General features: G+C 38.6%; 1 protein-coding gene across 10 annotated transcripts in view; it reads left to right on the top strand.

Annotated features, from left to right (window-relative positions):
- RBPJ (recombination signal binding protein for immunoglobulin kappa J region) overlaps positions 1–15,859 on the top strand; it is a 264,413-nt gene extending 248,554 nt beyond the window's left edge. For all 10 annotated transcript variants that reach the window (XM_054485039.1, XM_054485034.2, XM_054485040.2 and 7 more), the window contains 7 exons: positions 1,445–1,619; positions 5,212–5,349; positions 5,501–5,613; positions 9,593–9,733; positions 10,771–10,926; positions 11,288–11,391; positions 11,561–15,859. In XM_054485039.1, coding sequence (XP_054341014.1) covers positions 1,445–1,619; positions 5,212–5,349; positions 5,501–5,613; positions 9,593–9,733; positions 10,771–10,926; positions 11,288–11,391; positions 11,561–11,876 — 1,143 coding nt within the window. In that variant the 3' untranslated portion in view covers positions 11,877–15,859. The remainder of the gene's footprint in view (positions 1–1,444; positions 1,620–5,211; positions 5,350–5,500; positions 5,614–9,592; positions 9,734–10,770; positions 10,927–11,287; positions 11,392–11,560) is intronic.
- The last annotated feature ends 8,543 nt before the right edge of the window (positions 15,860–24,402 follow it).

The raw sequence follows: 24,402 nt of genomic DNA on the forward strand, positions 1-24,402 counted from the left end.
TAGCTGGGACTACAGGCATGCACCACCATGCCTGGATAATTTTTGTGTTTTTCGTAGAGATGGGGTTTCACCATGTTGCTCAGGCTGGTCTCAAACTTCTGGACTTAAGCAGTCTGTCCACCTCGGCCTCCCAAAGTGCTAAGATTACAGGCATGAGCTACCACCCTGGCCTGTTTTTATTTATTACTATGATGAGCTTTATCTTATTTTTGCCTTCTACAGAGCAAAACCTCTCAAAGCTTTCACCAAACTTTTGATTTTTAAAAACTTAGTTGAATGTATAATGTTCAAGATGGCATCTAAATTTTCTTATATAGCTTTGCTATGAGAAATACAATAAACTATTGCAGTAGTTTTGTCTGCTGCCAAGGCTGTCTGTAAGTAAAATTTTAAAGATAAAAACCTAGAAGTCATTAACTGTTTCCTGAGTAGCATTTGCTCTGCTTTTTAAAAGGAAGATACAGGAGAGGTAGTTGAAGAAACTTGTTTAGCTTAATTTTAAAGTGGAATGTTGATCTTTTAAAAAATATAATTCAGATACTTTAGATACTTATGCTGTGTTTCAGCATCATTTATCTTATCTGGAAAAGGACAATAATTTGGAACCCTCCCTGATTCACAGGGATCAAGAGAATAGGAAAAATTTTAGAATTGTTATATATAATATAAGCAGTAGCATTTTGAAGGGTCTTTGCTGTTTGTAAAGTGCTATATCTCTTTATCTTTTCAGTTATCAGAATTTAAATTCTGGTAAACTGACATAATGCTTTGAGCATTTTCTCTAGTACCTTTAAATTCAGTTCTTCTGGTGATACATATGAATCGTCCTTTTGGGCAAAGTTAACCATTTTAAAAATAGTTCTTTAAAGTAATGCTTATATAATCTCTTTCTGGTTTAAGATATTTTATAATCATCCAGTTTGTCTATCATTGTTTTCCTCAATCTTATAAGTGATTACTCTAGTGTTCAGCTATATAAAGAAAAATATTTTATGCTCTATTTTGAGAAGAACTACTGTTAAAATCTTTTACATAATTTGTTGACTTCTGATAGCTTTATTTTTCTTTTTTGGAGAAAGATAGTCATTGATTTTTTTAACTGTAAAATGTATTTTAAAAGTTACTGCTGTAACGTTGAGTGATAATTCCATGACACAGTTGTAGAGCTATGTAAAACAAGAAAAGGCTGTTTTTTTTTAAATGGTCTTTTAAAGAGGATACAATAGATGACAGTGTTTGTGTTTTAGACTTTATAAGGAAGACTTTGTACTTTTCAGAAATCAATTTCAGTAATTTTTATAGTTGATAATTTTTATAGTTGGTTTTATCAGCTATCCCTTGGAATTGTTTTACTTATTACTTAAACCATGGCCATTCTGAGTTGTAGGTACTACATAAACAAACAAGGTTTTGCTGCTGTTAAAACTTTACTTTTCTTTCACAGAACTATTGCACAGCCAAAACATTGTATATATCTGATTCAGACAAGCGAAAGCACTTCATGTTGTCTGTAAAGATGTTCTATGGCAACAGTGATGACATTGGTGTGTTCCTCAGCAAGCGGATAAAAGTCATCTCCAAACCTTCCAAAAAGAAGCAGTCATTGAAAAATGCTGACTGTATGTATGCTTTTATTATTTATCCCCAACTCCCACCATGAATTAATAAGACAGACTCTTTTTTAAATTTAAAATTGCCTTTTCAATAGCCAATTAATTCTTTACTAATATTTTTGTGGCCCTCTTTATTGTCTCTCTTTTTTTAATCGTAAATCGACAGTATGTGGTCTAGTGAAGCAGTTCTTAACCAGAGTTGGTTCCTTAATGCTCCCAGGGACATTTTGGGGAAATGGGAGATTTTCTCCTTCTGTTGTTACGGTGACTGTAGGGGGTGATGTTGGCTTTGGGTGTCTTGAGCCTGTGATGCTGAATTGAATGTCCTGCAGTGTCCAAGGTAGTTCCCATTCCACAAAGAATTGATCTACCCACAATGTCAAAAAGTACCCCTTTGAAAAACGCTACCAACTAAATGGGCTTTGGCAGGCCTTCCTGAGAATCTAAACACAATTTTTAATGTGGTTGCTCTGGCAGAGACTGCTGTCTCATCAGCCTATTTTTAGACTACCAAAGAAGTATGTTTGAATTATAAATTTAACCTCCACACCCATTTTTCTTTTTTTAACTTTTTATTATGGAGACTTTTCTTTTTTTTTGAGATGGACTCTTACTCTGTCGCCCAGGCTGGAGTGCAGTGGCAGGATCTCAGCTCACTGCAACCTCCACCTCCCGGGTTCAACCAGTCCTCCCTGCCTCAGCCTCCTGAGTAGCTGGGATTATAAATGCCCACCATCACGCCCGGCTGATTTTGTATTTTTTAGTAGAGATGAGGTTTCGCCATTTTGCCAGGCTGGTCTTGAACTCCTGACCTCAGGTGATCCACCCACCTCGACCTCCCAAAGTGTTGGGATTGCAGGCATGAGCCACCACGCCTGGCTGAGACTTTCGAATTTATATAAAAGGGAGAAATGAGCCACCCAGCCTCAACAGGTTTTATCAATTCTGTTTCATTATCTCCATCACCACCAACACCTCTTTGTCTTCTAATTGCTGGAGTATTTTAATGTAAATCTCATCCTATCCTTTCAACCAAAATTTCTGCAATAGTGACTAATACATGCCGTTTTTTTTGAAACATCATTATATGTAACAGTTGACAGCAGCTCTTTAGTGTCATCTAATATCCTATTTCATGTACAGATTTATCAGATTGACCCAGAATGTCTTTTTATAGTTTTTTCGCTTTGTTTTGTTTTACAGTGGTTTGTTCAAACATGGATTCAGATAAGGTCCACACATTTTAGTCTGTAATAGTTTCTTCTCACCCTCTCTCACCTTTGTTTTCCTTCTGTGTCATTTATTTGTTGAAGAAACTGGATCGTTTTTCCTGTTGTGGAATTCCATATTCTGAGTTTGGCTGATTACATGTTTCTCTGTCTCTCTTATTTTCCATGAACTGGTGGTTAGACATAAAGACTTTCAGAACTGATTGGTAAAATATACATTTATTTCCATTGGATTGGAAGTCATAATATCTGATTATCCCCTTTTTTTTTGTCATGTTAAGATTGATTATAGTAGTTTACCTGTTGTTAGTCTATTCCACCCAGAAAGTTCCTCAGCAAACTTTAACCTAATGATTTTAATAGTCATTGATGATGTTTAAATCCATTTCATTAAATGCTGCAAAATGGTGATATTCTAATTTTTTAAATTCTAACTTCTGCATTTGTTAGCTGGAGTTTTTTCTACAAAGAGGGACTTTGCCATATCAGCTATTTGCTTCAATTGTAATATGTAATGAAAAGGCAGGATTAGCTGCTTGTTTACTCATTTGCAGAATAATAACATTCCTTGAAAGTGACCAGTGGGGTTTTAGGGTTTTTGTTTTGTTTGCTTTCTTTTCATTTTGTTTTATTATGAGCTCATGGTTGTTTTTTTGTTGTTGTTGTTGTTGTTGTTGTTTTGTATTGGTTATATTTTAGTCCACTCAGTCCACTAATATCACTTAGTTTTTATTACGGAAAAATTTCAAACACTCTCAAGTAGACAGAGTTGCGCCATACAGTGAAACCTCTTATGTTCATTCTCTAACGTCAACAGTGATCTTACATTCAACCAACCTTATCTCCATCTATACCTGTACTCCAGCCCCACTTTCTTCTGCCCTTATTTTAGTTTGATGCATATCCAATCAGTGTTCAAATTTAAAATGGTCTAAAATGTTATTTTAAAAATCAGATTGCTTGAATCAAAATTCAGATCTACCACATAGTACAGTTTATATTGTGACATGTCCTTGAGTATAATCTATGGACACCCCCTCAACTCTTGCAATTTATTTAAGTAAGTTGAGACATTTGGCCACTAGAGATTTCCACGTACTGGATTTTGCTGATTTCATTTATTTGGTATAGTTTAATGTATTTTCTGTAAATTGGTAGAGTCAAAAAGAAATAGAGTGTGGGCGCTAGTTGGAAAGACAGATTTCATTCAGTACTATTGCAATAGGGGAAAATAGAACCAAGTTCCATTTCAGAATACAACAAAGACAAGTGGGGATGAAGCAGAGTGAGAGGGTCAATGGATGGAAACTTTCTAAAAGGAGACATCAAAGGTAGAAGGTTTCTTTCTGACCTGACTTAGGATTCCTGCTAAAGGCAGGCAAAGGTGATCATAGATCCAGAGTAGGGGATAGTTTAGGAGGATTCTTACTATATATAACTGAGCTAAACAGACTGATGACAGGGCTCAAGGACGAATACTAGTTGAATGCTCAGAGCAGCCTGCTTAAAAGTTTGGTCAAGGAGAGAATCTTTAGTCTAGAATGGTGATCAGATTTAAGTTTGTTGTCCTTTGGTTCTTGTTTTCTTTCTGAAAAGCAAGACCTACTTCAAAGGTGGTGGTGTGCTCTCCTGCACTAGGAGGTATATTATGTCTTGTATTCAGGCTATTTGCATTTCAAATTACACAGTTTTATATAACTGCTTTAACTTTGTGTTTGTACTGAATATTAGTTTCTTGATGGCAGAGAACATATTTCACTTTCAGAATATTTTTCTGCTTACATGGATTTATTTTCAAGAAATTTAGAAAGCAAAATTTTCTAAAATCACAGTTTGCAGAGTCATTTACCATCAACTCTGATAAACATCCTTCTGGTCCCTTTTCTATGCATGTATTCTGTGGAATTGGATGCAAACACATATTAAAAATATATACATTTGCCTAATGGAACCACAGCATACAGAGTATTTTATAGTCTGCTTTTCCATTCAGTGATATTCCAGGAAAATATTTTCTTATTAGTGTATTTAGATACACATCCTTTAAATAGGTCATTTAAATTTCTACTGTCTAACATTATTTTAAAAGTAAGTTTTTCTCTAATAATCAGCACCACATTAAACATACTGTGTAGCTTTCACTTTAAAATTATTTTTATGGACATTTGATATCATTAGCTTGACATTATTAATAACAGTTACCTTGACTTTTTGATATCATCTGTACTGTCTTGGAAAGTGAAAATATTTGTCAAACTGTTAAATGATAAGAAAGAATAATTATACACTGCCAAGCAGAATTTCCTTCTTTTGCTCCCTCCCCACCTTCTGCTCCAATCACATAAATAAGAGCTGTTTTTTCTTTGCAGTATGCATTGCCTCAGGAACAAAGGTGGCTCTGTTTAATCGACTACGATCCCAGACAGTTAGTACCAGATACTTGCATGTAGAAGGAGGTAATTTTCATGCCAGTTCACAGCAGTGGGGAGCATTTTTTATTCATCTCTGTGAGTATAAAAATGTGCATTTAATGTTTTTAGTGTGAAATTGTTAAATTCTTTTGATGAGATACATGGATATATTAAGTTTTGTCATTTGCCTAATCATAAAATAAATTTAAAAAGATGACAATTTGATTTCTTTTTCCACCTACTGTAGTGGATGATGATGAATCAGAAGGAGAAGAATTCACAGTCCGAGATGGCTACATCCATTATGGACAAACAGTCAAACTTGTGTGCTCAGTTACTGGCATGGCACTCCCAAGATTGGTATGGCTCTACTTTTGCTTTAGTGATAATGTGAAGTAAAAATTAATTCCTTAAACAGGAAAGTCACAACATTCAAATGGAAAAACACACCTCAATTTTATACTTTTTAATTTTAAAAGGTATGTTAGTAATCAGTGCTGTTTATAATTGATAGTTATGCTCTACCTTATTTCAGAAATGCTTTAAGGTAATAGCCAGTTTTTACAAGTACATTCTTAATGATTTTTTCTTAAATGATTTCCAATGTATTTTGGTGGCAATTTCCTTTTTGGCTGTTTATCTGAAGATGTTCAGTAGAGGGCACTATAAATTACATTTCTTTTCTTTACTAATGCGGATAAACTGTATTCATTTTTTTGTGGTACCTGCCATATCCCAATGTAGGACCAAGTTTTCAAACAGAAGAAATTCTTATTTCTATTGAAATATAAGCATAATTTTTGTTAACTTACTCTCTCACAAGAAGATAGATCTATTAAAACTGAAATAAAATTGGTATTTCTAACTTTGGGAGAGGGGCATAGGATTTAGGGCTTTTGTTCAATAGAAGACATTGAAACTCGGCCACGCATGGTGGCTCACACCTGCAATCCCAGCACTTCAACAGGTGAAGGCAGGAGAAGGAGAGGTGACTAGCCCTGGCATCACTTGAGCTCAGGAGTTCGAGACTAACCCTGGCAACATGGTCAGACCCTGTCTTTACCACTGGCCCCCCCGCCCCCCCCCCCCCCCCCAAATTAGCCGGGCGTGGTGGTGCACACCTGTAGTCTCAAGCGTAAGTGGGAGGATCACTTGAGCTCGGGAGGTCAGGGCTACAATGAGCGGTGATCATACCACTGGACTTTAGCCTGGGCAACAGAATGAGATCCTATCTCAACAACCACAAAAAAGGAGATCTTGAAATTGTAAAAACTACTTTTGTTAGTAAAATGAAAACATCCTCTATAGTGCCACCCCACTCCCAATTTTCCCTCTCCTTTTCTGAAACAGTATAATTTATTTATATTCAAGATGAAGGGGATTTATGAGTTAGTTTGATTCAAGGTCAGACTGAAGAGTTTGGGTGAGTAGAAGAACATTTAGTATTAATGTTCCTAAACATGCCTTCTGTTTATCTTTTTGGTGCAATATTCCACTGGCTTATATTTTCTGGGGCCATTTCAGCGAGGCTGGGTTGATCTACAGTTTTCTAAGCCAGTGATTCATTTCTTTGTTACTGGTTTTATTTGTTTTTACCCTCTGTCATGATTGTACAAGGTGATTTTATTTCCCATGTCAATGCAATAAGGTAAAAGACATGAAGTATAGTAATAGTAATCTGTAAAGCTTTGCGTTTGAGACAAATTATAATAAAAAGGGTAACGTTAGGGAATGAAGGGCATGAAAAACAGAGCAGGAGACAGAAGCAAGCAAAAAATCTGAATCTGCATTTATTCATTTTTTTTCTCTTCTCATTCATTTCCTCTGTTCCAAGGATGATGTTTGTTTGCTTTGGTGTTAAATGCTTGTACTGCAGAAGCACAACTTAGGAGGATGATTCTGATCACCAATAGTTTATAATACAAACCACTTAGAAGACAGACCCAAATTTAGAACAGTGTTTTCATTTACAGTTGTTTGTAAAGTACCAGTAGCCTGCCTTGCTTGAAAGTCATTAATTGAGGTTTTTACACTCAAAACTGTATGGCTTTATATAAAAATGTTGCAATGAAAAATTAACTTATTAGAAACAGTTGCAGTACCATTATTAAGACGCTGATATATAAATCTTTCCAGGGGTTTCATAACTGAGGAATTCTGACATGCAAAGTCAAGGGCCTCTTGTCATGGAATTTACATTTTGATAGGGTGATAAGCCAAATATCCATGTAAAGGATTTATGTAGTGATGAGAAAACAAAACAAGATAATAAAGGGATAGAGATTTGGAGGAGTGCTTAGAGAGGTCAGGGAAGTCTTTTTGAAGTCGCAGTATTTGAAGAGAGCCCAGAATGAAGTCAAAGAACCGCTAATTGAGTGAGGAGCATTCCAGGCAAACAGAACAAGTACAGAACTGAAGGCAGGGGATGTATGATGACTAGTAAAGAAACCAGTGGAGCTGGAGCAGAGGGAGGAGAGGTCAAGTGGCAGGAACTGAATCTGTAAGATTAGCACTAGGCAAGGCCTTGTAGGATCCCTCTCTGTATCTAGGGTGAGGACTTCATATTATCTCTGTATGTTAGAAGGCCACTGGAGGATTTTAAACAGGGCACAATGGCCCATTTTTGTTTAGAAGTATATATGTGGCTGCTGTGTGGAGAAGAGAGCATAGCAATGCGGCTGTGGAAGCAGAGAGATAGGTGCTTGGATTGTTGTCATAGTTGAGGCAAGAGTTGATGCTTAGACCCAGGATCATAGTATTAAGGTGGTGAGGGGTGACAGATTTGTTGGAAAGTGGACCTGACAGAATTTGCTGGCAGATTGGATGGTTGGGTATGAGAGAAAGCAAGGCATCAAGGGTGACTCTTAAGGTTTTTGGATTGAGTGAATGCTGTTGCCATTTATTGACCTAGATGAGTTGGGGAAGGATCAAGTTTAGGAGGAAATCCAAAAATCTGTTTTCGATATGCGAAGCTTGAGGTGCCTGTTAGACATCGTAAGTGGAAATGTTGAATAGGTAGTTAAGTGTACATACAAGTTGAATGCAGGAGAGAAGATAAGTCTGGAGATAATAAATTTGGGAGTTGTCAACCTTTAAATTTTTAAACAGTATAGATTATAAAGAGAGGAAAAGAGGGCTGAGAAGTCAGCTCTGGGCGTTCTAAAGGTCAGTTGGAACAGGTGTGGTCCTGAAAGCAAAATGTGTTGAGAGCTTCTGAGAAAATGAAGTAAAATGAGGACAGAAAAGTGCCATGAGATGCACTGTCTGGAAATCCTTGGTGGCTCTGAAAAGCAGTTGTAGTGGCATCTTTGAGATAAAAGGCTGGAGAGATTGCAGGAGATTGGACAGTGAGGAAGAGGCGTTTGCAGAGAAACAGGTAGTGAGAGGGAGGGACGGAGCATGTAGTCAGTGTTTACTTTTGATTTTGAGATGAGAGATAGTTATGTTTGTATGTTGTTGGAAGTGATCAATAGAAAAGGAAACAGAGTAAAAGTTCTGTGTCAAATTTTGCTCTTCATCATGATCATCTACTTAGCCATTACCTTCTAGGTGTCAAGTGTCATATAGGGTTTGATAGTATTATCTTTCAGCTATTCATGTGTTTTGTGGACTAGTTGGGTTATAAGATTTAGAGATCAGTTGGACAGGCAGCCAGCCCTGGGATCAGGACATATTCTGGTCCTTCAGCTACTAAACTGGTAATTTTGAGCAATTTATCTGACCTTTCTAAGCCCATTTTGTAATCTGTAAAATGAGTTTGATTTTGTTGTTTTTAAATACGTAAGTTTTGGATAACGGATATAAGATGTTTGCACTGACAGTAGCCTTCTAGAGATTTTTCCCTTTGGTGTTGGAGTATTTGTCATTTTATGCATATTATTGGAAAATATCATTAGAACTTGCTATTCAAAATATGGTCTATAGGCCAGCAGCGTTAACATCAACTGGGATTTTGTTAGAAATGCAGAATATCAGGCCCCACAAGAGTCCTGCTAGATCAGAACCTGTGTTTTTCACAAGAACCCCAGCTCATTTGTGTGCACATTAATGTTTGAAAAACACTGATCTAGAAAACAAGTGCCTGCCTGCCTGATTTTTTTTTTTTTAGATGTTCAGGGAAGAGGGTAACAGTTTCTACATTCTGACATGCTTGCAATCTAAAAGTGTTTTTTATTCCTAGCCTTTTTGTTTGTGAATGTTTTTATATATGTAGGCATAGGACAAATAACTGTGATGTGTTATTATGCAGTATATAACTTCTATGTACTTTTGATGTTTTACACAAGGAAAATCCTTTCCATGTGTGGATGACCTTTTATTTCTTAATTGTTAAATATAGATAATTAGGAAAGTTGATAAGCAGACCGCATTATTGGATGCAGATGATCCTGTGTCACAACTCCATAAATGTGCATTTTACCTTAAGGATACAGAAAGAATGTACTTGTGCCTTTCTCAAGAAAGAATAATTCAATTTCAGGTATGTTTTTAAATTACTGGTGAAATCTAAAATGTACAAACTGTGAGGTTAGCAGCTTGCAAAAATATGAAATTTTCATTTGCTGTTAATTATATACAGATACATGAAGCTATACACAGATATTTATCTCAGGTATGAGCATCCTTAACACACAATCCTCAGACATGCAAGCAATCCTTCCTCAAGGAAGAACTCAAAATTATGAAAATGTTCTCAGAGAAACAGTTAACATCTAGTTCCCGGGTTCTTAATTGAAGAACAAAGAGCCCCTCGGGATATCCAAAAATAGATTTTCAGTGCTCATTGAATCCTCTGAAATTGTGTGCAAACATTGTATAGACGAAGCATTTTTCTGGGTGAAGGCTCAAAATCTCATCAGATTTACGTCGTGGTTTCCCAGGATAGTAATGATGACATGCTTTAAAAGCTAATGTTTTACATTTACTCAGAAGGCTTTCATGAGGTTATGACATGGGCAGATGATTTAATAAGACAGTTATAGTTTCATGTGAAACTCCTTTGCAGAGAGTTGCCCACACACACTGATGGACATGCTGAGTCCCTGGTCTAGGTGTGTTAAGGTAGGGGTAGGGGCTTTGCCTTCCCATCTTGATTCCCTCCCGTGGAACATGCATAAGCTTCTAGCTGTTGCCTAAGCATGAGGACTCCCATTCTCTTTCTTAGGAGTCCCTGAAGAGTTTTAAACAGCCATTTACATCACAGATATTGATCTGCTGTTAATGAAATTGTACCTGCATTGGTATACTCATAATGGTTGTTCTGAAAGGTATTATTATTTAATATGTCACTGAAATAGTTTGTATTATAAGAAAAACTGCTGTCTATGGGGTTTCTGTATTAGCATTCCGTTTGTGTTTATGTAGGGATTGGCAAAGCACCATGCTTTAGAAAGTTTATAAGTTTTTACCGAGTTATCTTCTTATTAACTCTTGTCTGGGGGTTACTTTGGTAAAATTTTCTTATCCTATTAGTACAAACTGTATAAAACTTAGTTTCTAAACTTCTTTCTTTATTAGGCCACTCCATGTCCAAAAGAACCAAATAAAGAGATGATAAATGATGGCGCTTCCTGGACAATCATTAGCACAGATAAGGCAGAGTATACATTTTATGAGGGAATGGGCCCTGTCCTTGCCCCAGTTACGCCTGTGCCTGTGGTAGAGAGCCTTCAGGTGAGAACGCCTAGTCCAAGTTGGCCTTCAGCTCTTTGCAGCTACTCTCAGCTGTGACTTGGCATCATTTCATTTCATGGGAGTTTTGATTTTTCTCCAGTCGTCTGATTAGGGGATTTTTATATACACCATTTGTTGATTAAAAAAAAAAAACAAAATTAGGAGGAGCGTACTTGCTAGAAAATTTAAATTTAAATAAACTTGTGTGTTATCTTGAAATGTTTTTAGCTAGCTTTGTAATAAAAAACATTTTAATTGCCCTTTTTTTTAAAAAAAATGAAAGTTGAATGAGAATCTAATTTGTGTACTTTAATGAAAAATGAAAAGTTTTCTCAGTGTTGTGATTTTCTGTGAATTGCAGTTGAATGGCGGTGGGGACGTAGCAATGCTTGAACTTACAGGACAGAATTTCACTCCAAATTTACGAGTGTGGTTTGGGGATGTAGAAGCTGAAACTATGTACAGGTACTTGATAAAACTTTTTACATCATCCAGAGGTTGTGAGGGGTGTGGGTACAGGAGATTTTTTCCTGGTATTGATTGTAATGTATTAAACAACCTTGTCTTAAGTCTCATTTTTAACATGTACTTTGCTTTTTAAAGTGTTTTTAAGTGATTTATATTTCCTCCTCAGGTGTGGAGAGAGTATGCTCTGTGTCGTCCCAGACATTTCTGCATTCCGAGAAGGTTGGAGATGGGTCCGGCAACCAGTCCAGGTTCCAGTAACTTTGGTCCGAAATGATGGAATCATTTATTCCACCAGCCTTACCTTTACCTACACACCAGAACCAGGGCCACGGCCACATTGCAGTGCAGCAGGAGCAATCCTTCGAGCCAATTCAAGCCAGGTGCCCCCTAATGAATCAAACACAAACAGCGAGGGAAGTTACACAAACGCCAGCACAAATTCAACCAGTGTCACATCATCTACAGCCACAGTGGTATCCTAACTACCGTCTTTTTGCTAGGACTTAAACTGACTTGAGTGTGGCAAAAAGTTAACAGAAAAGGAGGAAAAATGAACAATCGTTTGTGGTTTCTTGGGAAAACTTTTCATACCAGGTGATACTATTCAAAAACCCCGTTATCTCTCTGCAAGTGCTGATTTGAAATGCAGAAGCCACAGTGAAAAAAAAAAAAAAGAAAAAAAAAATCAAAATGTATAAATATTGGAAATCAAGTTTTTCAGCTGTTTTGTTGGTTGGTTGGTTGGTTGGTTTTTGTTTGGTTTTGTTTAAATGGGCAAGAAGTAAATAATGTGGCTGGAATACAAGTTGAACAAACTAGAAGACACAAATCTAACATAGTTTTTATGGACCAAGGAACTTGTATATTGTATAAGCTTTAGTAAAAGGTACATTTTCACCATACCTTTTTTTATATCACGGTATTATAGTACACCTTGTTACCAAATAGGTTGTTCTCTTCCCCACCCACCTTTGAGCTTTTGCTCTAAAATACATTCAGTTTCCAAGCCTGACCATGCTTGTTTAATCTAATTATCATACTCTTCCAGGTTTTTTTTTTGGTCTGAGGCTGGAACTTTTTTCTTTTATTTTCAGCTGAAGTCTTATGACTTTTCATGAGTCAAAATTGTTTGGATTTCAGCAAGTCAAATCTTGTAAAGGCCTACATATTTTTTTTAAGATTATATGAAGTCTGTGCAAAAGCTTTAAAAAAATGCCTCTGCCTTGCCTGCAATACATGCAATGTATGTTAACTTAGTCTCTCTTCTCAGACACTGTTGGTAGTTATTTCTGTTTTCCTTTTTTTTAAAAAAAAAATATGGACTTATTGTGGTATCCAAGAGGTTCTAACATTCACATGCAATTTGGTGTGGCCATTTAGCTATTAATGAGTTAATGGCACAGAACTTGTTGATATTTGAAGTGTTCTCTCCCCTTTTCCCATGACGTAAATACATATGTGTGTTCCAGGATTTGTTCAGGTTTTTCCCCCCTCCTAATCTTGTACATAACTTGTATTATGTGTAAGTTAAACATTTTATTTTGAACTTGGAATGTTCCCAGTGATTTCATTCAGCAGGGTATTTTCTGCCTTGTTGGCAAGTGACAAAAAATATGGGAAGTATTTGCTACCAGTTGGTAGATGGTGCCCTTATGGTAGAATGAGGAAAATGTCAGCAAAAGCATGTTTTATTATCTTTACTTTTTTGGGGGGTTGGAGGGGGTAGCCTAGCCAGAACATCATTGTAATCTTAAAACATAAGATGCTTTTATTAGATGATCAACTAAAATAGCTGGAAGACAGTACTTTAGAAACAGATAGTTGTAAGATTATAAAATGCAAATGTAACTTATGTTTTCATTTTTTTCTCTGCCTTTTTTGTTTGTTTGTTTTCTCTTTTCCAGTACTGAGCATCTCCACAAATGTCTCCTAACTCAGAAAATGTTTCTTTTCTTTTCAGTTGAGATTTGGTTGCATTCAGGGTTGTAGGTTGGCCTCGCATGCTAACCCCGCCAGTTTTACCTTGCTTTCATTCCTGAACTTTGTTTATGCCTTTGTTTGGTTTCTTCAAAATTGCAGCAGACTCATTGGGCTACATTTAGTACAGGAACCACGTGTGTAATGTTATACAACACAGTCTAGTAATACAATCATCCCTCTTAGAGTAAAAACTACCTCTAGATTGTGGTAAGCTTTTACTGTCCCATAAAACAGGAGCCACAGTACCTTATGAATGCAAAACTGTAACTTCCTACAGTGTTTCCCTACAGAACATTGTCTTTCTGGTGTCCTGGGCTGTTTTGAAAAAGTTTCCATTAATAGACTTTTTAGAAATTATTATTACTAGCATTTTTTTTTCCAGCTTTGCTGTCTTCATCACTCACTCTAAATGCTCAGACTATGCCACTGTAAATATTCTTCCTAACATCTTTAAATCACCTTTTCCTCGGTTTTCAAGGGGAAAGTCATTTGTAAAGCACGTTAGGTGGTTAAATCAGTTATTGCGGTTTTCTCTTACTGCAAGCCTTTTTAATCACCCCCAGGCTGCATTTTATTCTATATCGCCTTTTTTCTTCAAATCTGCTCCAGTCACTTACTTCTCTCTTATAAGCTAATCCTGCCTCACACCTTAAATCTGTTTCAGTGATCAAGGGCAGAACTCATTGTGGCCTTATCTTTCTTTGTTGTAACTGTTCACCGTCTCTTTCTTACAGACCACTTATTTCTGAGTAGTAGTTATTCCTCTCTATGGAGTCATGGCAGGAGTCATTACACAGTGCTTTTGTTCAGAGCATGGACATGTTCCTAGTGCTGCTTTGCTTTAACGGCCACAAGTTTCCTCCACTTCCTAGGTTTGGTATTTAGTTAAGGAATCATATTAAATTAACCAATAATAAAAGAGATACTTTTGAAGAACAAACTATTCTTTACCCATTTTTGTAGCTCAAAAATAATTTTTCAAGTTCATGACCTTATTAAAATGAACTTGTGCTTTTTAAACAAACGTTTATGTTTTGATTGTTTCTTTCCATAAGATAATATAAATATTATACTGTAAACCCTTTTCTTTTTTTTTTGAAAAGTCCAAGAATGTACTTATACAGGCATTTTTCCCCACCTATTTTTGGCCATTCTCATACCACAGACTAAAGAGTGAAATGATTTGTCCATTGTAGCTTATTGTTTATCAGTAGTTCTTTTGTCAGCTGCTTACATTTTTTCATGGTTTTGTGAATCATTTTCAGTATGTAATTTATAGGAACCTTGTCCTCTGATTATAGTAGACTCTGTCCCCTCCTCCAGTGATGGCATTATTAGACATGCTGGTCATTTACCCTCAGAAAGACTCTCTTATTAGAATGGTGAGTGCTTCAGTTATAGTATGTTTGAATTTTTAAAAAATTCTGTTTTAGAAATGTATCTTATGCTCTCATGACTCTATGCAATTTCTAAACATACACATAGAAGCTGAGTCTCTGATCCGATATGTTTTTATTTGTTCCATTTAATTTATCACATAGATTGGGAAGGCAAGCTAAAAGCCTTAAAAATGCCCTTTATATTTTGAGTGATTTCAGCGTTGAACACTAGTATACTATCTAAATTTGCTGCTCACTTTCTTTAAACTGTGGCAATTAAAGGCATCCTTATACATGACTTAATCGTGAAATGTTTGTCACTCTTACTGCACAGACTTATCTGCAATCATAACTGGTTAGTTTTTTGTTTTGTTTTGTTTTATTGTTTTTAATGAAACTGGTACCATCTGTGCTTTCACAAAAAACTTCCAATGCCATTTTTGAGAACTAACCTAACTAGTCATGCTAACCAGAAAATCCACTGGGGAGGAGGTTCCTTTTGAAACAAAATGCTGTTCAGTTAGTAACCAAGTTACTTTGATTGCAAAAGCAGCTGTGTTTCTGATGAGTACTGAACAAATGTGTGTAATTTTCTGTGCCAGACTTACGACTTTGTTTTCAAGCACTGTAATGTGGGATGGATGGTTAGAAACAATAATATATTAGGGTTTCTGTTTAACCCTTTCAGGACTGAACTGTATCTCCTTTTGTTAATTTTCCCCTGTGTCGTGATAAATGTTTGCCAGCATTCAGTACTGTGTTGGTCCAGATGTAGGTTTATATGCTCATTTTTAGCTTATTTCTTGTACCTTGCAGCATGCTTTACACATTCAGTCCTTAAGGGGTTTATTTTACAAACTGTGCGCCTGTAAGGTTTATTAGCAATAAGATAGAAAATTGAGCAAGTTTATACCATAATTTTGTAGAAAAAAAAGAATCTGCTCAGTTCCATATTTCATCCATGAAAAACTTGCAATACGAGCAGTTTCAAGGAATAAATAAAAAGGAAATGTAAACCATTGTAAAAGTCTTCTGTCGAATGTGCCTGATGCATGTATTATCGTCTTTGATTTCAGAATACTTCATAAAGATAAAATTAAATTCTATATTATAGTTGGTGTATTTATAGTCTTACCATGTATATCACATCAAAGTGATAGCTCTACTAATTTAATTTCCTTGTCAATGTTTTTAACTATGTAGTGCTTTAAAGAGATTTTTTTTTCCCTGTGTAAGTGGTGAAATGGGCTTTGTCACTCAAGGGTCATATCTCTCAAATCAGAATCATTTAAAGCTGATTGCAACAAAATTGGAGAATATTACTTAGCAATAACTTGCTTTTCCAATATAAGATGGTCATTTTGTCTGGTATATGAAGGAACACATAATAGTTTGCCTTTGGGGGGTGGGGGGTGGGTCCTAGAAGTGGGGATAGTATTCTTTAATATGAAACAAAGTTAAATGGGGAAGTTACCTAATTTTTTTTTTTGAGACGGGGTCTTGCTCTGTCGCCCCTGAGCTGGAGTGCAGTGGCACAGTCCTGGCTCACCACAACCTCTGCCTCCTGAGTTCAAGTGATTCTTCTGCCTCAACCTCCCCAGTAGGTGGGATTACAGGCATGCGCCACTGCGCCTGGCTAATTTTTGTATTTTTAGTAGAGACAGGGTTTCACCGTGTTGACCAGGCTAGTCTTGAACTCCTGACCTCAGGTAATCTGCCTGCCTCTGTCTCCCAAAGTGCTGGGATTACAGGCGTGAGCCACCATGCCTGGCCCATAATTTTTAAATCATAGCAAGTTTAGTTGTTATTGACCCGCCCAAAGAAAGAATCTAAGTTATGAGGATTTTGCAAAAGACATCTTGCTATAAATACTCATTGTTAAGTTAGAAACAAACATTTAGTTGGGGTTTCAATTGTGAGGCCTCCAGAGGTTGAGACTGATAGTGAGTCACTTGATTTAGAATTTAGAATAATCTTGTATTCCTTGCTATAAGTACTGCGTGGTCACTTTAATCTTATTAAAAAAAATTAAATATATTGTTTTTTTTTGGGTCATTGAACCCCTAGATGGTCACCAGTTATGATGATGTGCAAGCCAATTTAGTTTCCAAATCTAGTGAGTCAGCACAGAAGGAAGTTTCCACCTCTAAAATAACAACAGCAACAACAAACTAGAAAGATACACTAAAAAGGGAACCCTAACAGAACGTTTGGTACTAGAAAACATTTAAGGAAGACAGATGAAGCTGTTGTATATAAAGTACAAATAAGACCATTTCATCAAAGAGGTCGAGCTGTAAGCCTCAAGCCCTGTCAGGACCTATAAGACTGAACAGTTATGCCCATGGTTCTTTGTGTTCAGAGTAAGGCTGTCCATATGCCTGGCACATAGGCATTCAACAGAGTTAGGTGCACCTGTAATGTTCACCTATATAGAACTCAGGACTAATCTTGGTTTATAGAAAATGCAGGTAAATACTCTTTAATACAGAAAAATGAAAAGGTTGTAACTAGTTTCTTGTAAGAAGCATACTAAATGCAAATAGGTTATTTTATAACTATTGGAATTTCCATGATGTTTTGCTTTGAGGGAGGCACTTTAAATTCTGATGTTCTATGGAAATTTTTTAAAAAGGTAAGTATGAGGTGTAGGTATATCTACCATTTGTAGCTTTTCATCTCCTTCCAGTCCACTGTCCTGTCATTCAGTGCAGGTGAGCATGTAGGTCAGTCAATTTCTTGCTTCTTTACCTGTTAGATAATGTCTACTGGTGCTGGGCAGAGTCAGGGTGCTCATATTTACTTACATTTCAAACTATCTAGAAATACTCCCACCTTCATCATATAAAGGAGTAAGGAGTGTGACTAGGTTACTGCAGGTTATTCCTGCAGTGGCCTGGGAGCTAGTTCTGGCAGCTTTTCTTTTCTCCTAGAACTTTTTCCTCCCTGCAAGGCTGCCCTTCCCTTTATTCTTCCTCATCACACAACTCAAAAATCAGGGCTTCTGGTTTTCTTCTGCTTGTTAAACCTTCATGACTGAGTTCTTATTGTGGTGGTCAGATATTTATATTTAGATGATACAAAGAAAAGTCTGGGGAAAAAATATGACCTCTTTGCTAACATTCTTAGTTCCCCTGGCCAAGTCTTACACTTGAATATGCGCTAGGTTACACAAAGCTAGGGAGAGTGATCATGGACACCTTAAAGCAAGCTTGTCCAACCCGCGGTCCAGGATGGCTTTGAATGTGGCCCAACTCAAATTTGTCAACTTTCTTAAAACATGAGATTTTTTTGCGATTTTTTTATTTTTATTTTTTGAGCTATCATTAGCGTTAATGTATTTTGTGTATGGCCCAAGACAATTCTTCCAGTGTGGTCCAGGGAAGCCTAAAGATAAGACACCCCTGTCTTAAAGCATTTTTTTCATCTTGAAGGTAATGGATCTTCATCTGTAAATAGAGCTAATAGTCATTTCTAACGTCAGGTTAGACCTCATATTTCTGGACCTCACATTGACTTTAGGAAGACCCAAACTCCAAGGACCAGAGCATGAAATCGTGGCAGAGATTTATGCTCAAATCATAAACACCATTCTGCCATTGATTATCATCTGGTGACTGATTCTGCAGCTCTCCATTGCTAATTTGTTTCCTTGAAGTGGGGGGAAATTATGCATAGTTAGGAGAGGACACAAAAAGCTCCTAGCTGTGTTTCTGTCCTGCCTGTCCAGCCCTAGTTTAGCTTCAACGCCCAAGGATCTGCTTTGGGTGTCCTCAGGTTTAGAGATCATTTTGTCTTGGTTCTTCCAGGAGCAACGGGAGCTCAGTGCTCAGGCCTGACTTTTGCTTGTTCTTTCAAGAAAACAGTGATATGGTTGTTTTGCATTTAATACTTCAAGGTTTAAAAATGTAGACCTTCACTATGATAGCCATTATTGGACACTTCAAAATATTTTCCATCTTAGTTCTGTCCTGCAGGTTGGAAATCTTTTATCATAGGAGTGGCTTATTTAGGGGACTAGAATGCATTCCCTCTTTTCTATCTTTAAATACCTGATCAGGATTCCATTTTGCAGGTGAGAATAACTGGTCATGTGAGCCTGGGTCACTTGCCTCTCCCTGTACATTTTGAAGCATCAGTTAAAAGGAACCCCTAGAGGCTCTTTAGTTTCTCTGGTGAGAGGCCTGGAGGTTGCTAGAATGGGAGAAGTGATGCCAGGCAGCCATTCTAGAGGACTACAAGCAATAGGTTCAATAATGAACTATCTTCTATTTGCTAAGGGCTTTACATGAAGTATTTCTTACTCCTCAAATTCCAGTTAGCTAATAATACACTGGGAAGCTTTTGGAAAGGATGCCCAGGTCCTGAGGCACAAAGCCCTGCCCATCTCTAGCTTGCAGTCTTCTCTAGAAATGTCCCTTCCACGGGCAGGCTTCGCTGCTTTTCTTCCCACTATGACTGATAGACTCAGGGTTGCTGAGGGGCTTCTGGCAGACTCCGCTGGCCACTGGGCAGAGAACAAACTTGCAAGCTCCCGTAGGCATTGTTTTGCCGTGGAACGGAGGATCAAAGCGAACTTGTTTGCAAGGAGAAGAATGAAGCAGACACTCCGCAAGAAGTGAGAGCATTCCCAGCGCCAGTTGCTTCTGAGACTCCACTGTCTTTCCTTCCATTGACATTTGCTGATTCTTGGCGTCTGCCTTTTTGTTGTTATTTTTGAGACATAGTCTCACTCTGTCACCCAGGCTGGAGTGTAGTAGCTTAATCACGGCTGACTGCAACCTCTGTCCCCCGGGTTCAAGTGATTCTTCTGCCTCAGCATCCTGAGAGCTGGGGGATTACAGGTATGTGCCACCACGCCCAGCTAGTTTTTGTATTTTTTTTTTTTTAGTAGAGGTAGGGTTTCGCCATGTTGGCCAGGCTGGTCTCAAACTCCTGACCTCAAGTGATCCACCTGCCTTGGCCTCCCAAAGTGCCATGACTACAGGCGTGAGCCACTGCACTCAGCCTTTTCTTTGTTTGTTTGAGACAGGGTCTTGCTCTCTTGCCCAGGCTAGAGTGCATATCTGGCACAAACATGATTCACTGCAGGCTCAACCTCCTGGGCCCAAGTGATCCTCCCACCTCACCCACCTGAATAGCTGGGACCACAGGTGTGCCTCACTGTACCTGACTAATTGTTTTGTATCTTTTGTAGAGATAGAGTTTCTCCATGTTGCCCAGGCTGGTCTTGAACTCCTGGGCTCAAGCAATTTGTCCACCTCAGTCTCCCAAAGTGCTGAGATTACAGGTGTGAGCCACCATGCCTGGCCATTAGCCTCTGTCTTTGACAAGGTATTAATAACTGTTTGCTGAATTAGTTAATTTAGCTCCTCCACAGCCAGAAACTGTGGATGTGGCAGTAAATAAAGACCTGCTACGTGGAGCTTTCCTTCTAGTGGAGAGAGGCAAGAAACAGTATGGATGCATGTTTACCTATCAGAGGGCTCAGAGATAGATAGAATCTGACCATCAAAGGACCTTAGCAGCATCCAGGGTGAGAATTATGTCCTAAATGTACTGATATGTGATGTGCAGCATAAAACTGCTGCCTCTGATGTCACTGTTTATTGCAGTGGGGGTGCTGTGCACATGTCACAATAAGGTGAAGCTGGTTAAGTAACTTAAGCTTAGCCCAGCTATCTTTCTCTGGGTCTGTTTCAGCCACCTTGAGGTAACCAGCCCCTGGGTATACCATTCATCAGGGTAGAATGACCCCTGTGAACTGTAGGGATCGAGAGAGGAGTAAGAGACATGGAAATCCCACCAGACACTGACACAGCCGACTGTGACTCTGGGATTCCTATATGCCAAGAAGGCGCTACTTACAGTGTCTCCAAGGAGTTTCCTGATAGAGAACCCCACCTTAGAGTAGAGTCAGACAAGTTGGAGGCGGGACGGAAGAGCCAGGCTGACGAAAGGCAAGGGAACTTGCAGATGGGCTGAGGAAACAGCCTCACTGTCCCTCTTGGTTTGGTTCCAGAGTGACCTCTGTCTACCACAGAATGCAACTAGATGAGTGGCAGGGAAGTCTGAAGCCGGAGGTAGGTGGAAGGAGGAGCAAGCTGGGGATTGGGAGAGGAAATCAAGAGTTTTCGCTTTGCTCATTTTGAGATCCCTGTTAGACTCCAAGTTGAAACGACAAGTAGGCAGTTGGATCTCCACGTCTGGAGTTTGGGGCGACGTCTGTGCTGGATGGGAACATTTGGGAGTCAGTCACTTGGACATGATATTTAAAGCCATCATCCTGATGAGATCACCAAGGGAGGAGTGTAGGAAGAGTTGAGCCCCAGGGGAGGGTGTGAGATACCAAGTCTGACTCTCAGGTCTTCAGTGTGACTCCCGAGATTCTGCATTTTCCAGCACGCTCCCACATGACACCGATGCTGCTGGTCAAAAGACCCCCCTTTGGGTGGCAGGAGCTTAGTGTGTCCCCAGACAGAAATGAGAGTGATTGACAAGAAGTGAAAGGGTGGCTTTGCTCCATAAAAGTAATTATTTTTAGTGATTGTTACTGTTTTCCAAATAACTATTAACAGTAATTTTAGAATTTGCTGCCTTGTTTTTTAAAACAGAGTTAAAATTTCTCCTTATACTTGAGAAGGCCCATATACCAAATTACAAATGGGATAGTCAGATAATGTGATAATGTGGCCCGTCTGAAAGCCAAAATGTTCATATGCAACTGTAGTCACGATATAGAGGCCTGCATTACCTAACCGTGTGCATAAACCTCAGAGCCTTTTGACATCCAAGGTGAAATTGCTGTATGCAGAAGTTAGAGGACTGTTGGGCAACTCCTGAGTTTAAAAAACCTTTGGTTTGGGGGAAAAGAAACGCCTCAGTTTTAATTGGCGAGCTCCCCTACTCATGAGAGCAGTTCTGCAAATTCAGAGAGGCTAAATTATCACAAAAACCTAATAAGAGGTGTCTGTGCTGAGATTCACAGACAGAGACAATCCTCAGAGCCGTGTCTCCTCACTCAAACTGGCCAGGCATATCTGTAGAGAAACCTTCCTGTGGCCTGGCTCTGGAAGGGCTGTGCTTTCTTTTCCACACTGTGATTTGAGATCTAAATGACACCAACAAAGACACAGGTGCCTTCTAGGGAGGGGATTGTAGATACAAGGTGAGCAGAGAGAAGCAAAGTAGAGGGAGAGGTCCCAGCAATGTGGAGGTCCAAAGACGGGTTGTCAGAAGAGAATTGAGATGTGCACTCCCGTCACTAATGAGAGTTGGAACACACGTGTTCCAACTCCACACTGCAAACCTGCTCTGAAAATGTTTCAACAAAACCAAGGAGTCTCTTTTTGGAATGTGATTTGAACACCGGCCAAGTGTGTGCAAAGAGCAGAGCTTCGGACACAGTTACTGGAATTTGACTCATTGTGGACAAGTGGAGAGAAAGATGACTTTGTAGGCGCCAGAGCACAGGCAAACCCGGGGCTTTGCTTTTGTTTTTTGTGTTTGTTTTAACATTTGTAATAAATGTGGAGATACTTTCAAAGATTGAAAGTGGCATGTTAGGGCATATGAAATACTTTGTTTTCTGAGATGTAAAAAATTTGCAAACTCACATTTTGTTAACTAGGTGCAGATCACTTCATTATAGTGTTGCCTGAAATATTGCACATCCTAGGCTTTAACTCACTGGACACAGCTGATCACTCTCTCATGTTTGAAACTCCACATGGCTTCCTGGACACCAAGCTTTCAGGCTGTTCTTTCTCAGTCCGCCTTGCTGGTTCCTTCTCACCTTCCCAACCTCTGCATCTTGGAGAGTTCCACAACAAAGTCCCATCCCCTGAATTCGGTTAACACAAAATGATGCTATGTGATTATCTTCTCTAAAAGTATTACAAATCCCACCCCCTTTCCATACTGATGGAAATTATCTAAAATGAATTAGGGAAATGGACCATCTATCCTTCCAGTTACTGAGAAGTCTTACCCACTTCCTCTAACCTAATAACAAAATCACCAAAGCGATGGTGCTCCCCACCTGTGCTCCTCCCGTGGTGACCTCTCCCCGTCTCACACTGAAACACCAGCTATATGGAAATGACTTCAGAATTCATAGTTTCTGCCCAGACTTCTCACTTGAACTCCAGAAATGTAGATGTAGCTGCTTATTTGACATCTGAAGGCTATAGGCATTCCAAACTTCTATCTAAAACTAACTCATTATTTCCTTCCCCTTGCCTTCACCTAATCCACCATACCCAGCCAGGCTTCCCACTTGGGTAAATAATGCCTCATTCTTCCAGTTGCTCAGAGGAGAACTATGAAGGTAGCCTTGATTTGGTTCTCTCTTTCACATCCCACATCCAGTCATTGAGTCCTTCAAAACATACTCAGACTCCAGCCACTTCTCATCACCTCCATCACTACCTCTGTGGGCCAAGCCACCATGGTCTCTCACATTGATTATTACAGTATCTTTCTAAGAATTTTCAGAGAATTGGTCTGATTAGATGCCAAGATGGGAGAATTGGTCCATGAGAAACCCATCTGGGCTTGCTAACTGGCACTGGTCTAAAACCGCCCCGCAGCTTCATCTCTTCCCATCTTAGTCTATTCAGACCAATTCTCTGAAAGTATGTCCCTCTGCTGCATAAAGGCCTCCATAGATTTTCTGTCTTTCTCACCAAGATCATCCTCATGCCTCTTACCTCTGCCTTCCTACTTCTCAGTCTTCCTCTTTTGCCCCCCTCCCTGGGTTCACTGTACTCCCAATACACTGACTTTCTTGAACTCTTTAAACTCTCTCACCTTGCTCTCACCTCAAGGCCTTTGCACTTGGGTGTACCTTATGCCTGGAACACTCTTTCATCTGTCCTTCCTGAAGGTTATTTACATAGATGTGCAAAATTATATGTCCATTCCCATAACTTTCTTTACCCTTGACCTGCTTTGTTTTTCTTCACAGCACTTATCATCACCTGACATTTTGTGTAATCACTTGGCCACTTGTTAATTTCTGCCTCCTCCTACCAGCATGAAAGTTCCTTGAGACTGTGGACTTTGTTCTTCACTGTGTCCCAGACCCTAGCACAGTGCCTAGCACATGATAGGTGCTCAATAAATATTTGCCAAACGGATGACTGTTTCCAGGATGGTGCGGCCAATCTACCTTGACAATGCAGATCCCTGCTTTAACTCAGAAGCTTGATAAAGAACAACATACCGTGGAACACGGCAGTGACAGAAGTGTCTAGAAGTGACAGCAAACTACCCAAGATCAGAGATCCAACACAGAGACAATAGAAACATTGGGATTGAAGAGATTCTTGGGACTGTAAAAATCCCAAGAATATGGGATTGTAAAAAACCTGTCATCTTACTGCTATGCTAGATGAAGATTTTGCTTGCCTATACCTTGTTGCTATTCCTCTCTTCCTTTCCTCCAAATATACTTGTAGATATAAGATAGTTTTCCCTTAAATTACTGGCGAGTGCTTACATTATGCTTATGTTTTGCGGTTCATTCTTGACAGTATACAATAATATGTATACTATGTTTCTTTTTTGTACAACCGTTTGTTTTTCTTGGAATTAATTCATCTCTTCTCCTACTCAGTTTTCAATGCACCTAGTCTCTCTTTGTTTT

The sequence above is a fragment of the Pongo pygmaeus genome, chromosome 3 (genome assembly GCF_028885625.2).
Source record: "Pongo pygmaeus isolate AG05252 chromosome 3, NHGRI_mPonPyg2-v2.0_pri, whole genome shotgun sequence".
In the NCBI taxonomy this organism is placed as follows: domain Eukaryota; kingdom Metazoa; phylum Chordata; class Mammalia; order Primates; family Hominidae; genus Pongo; species Pongo pygmaeus.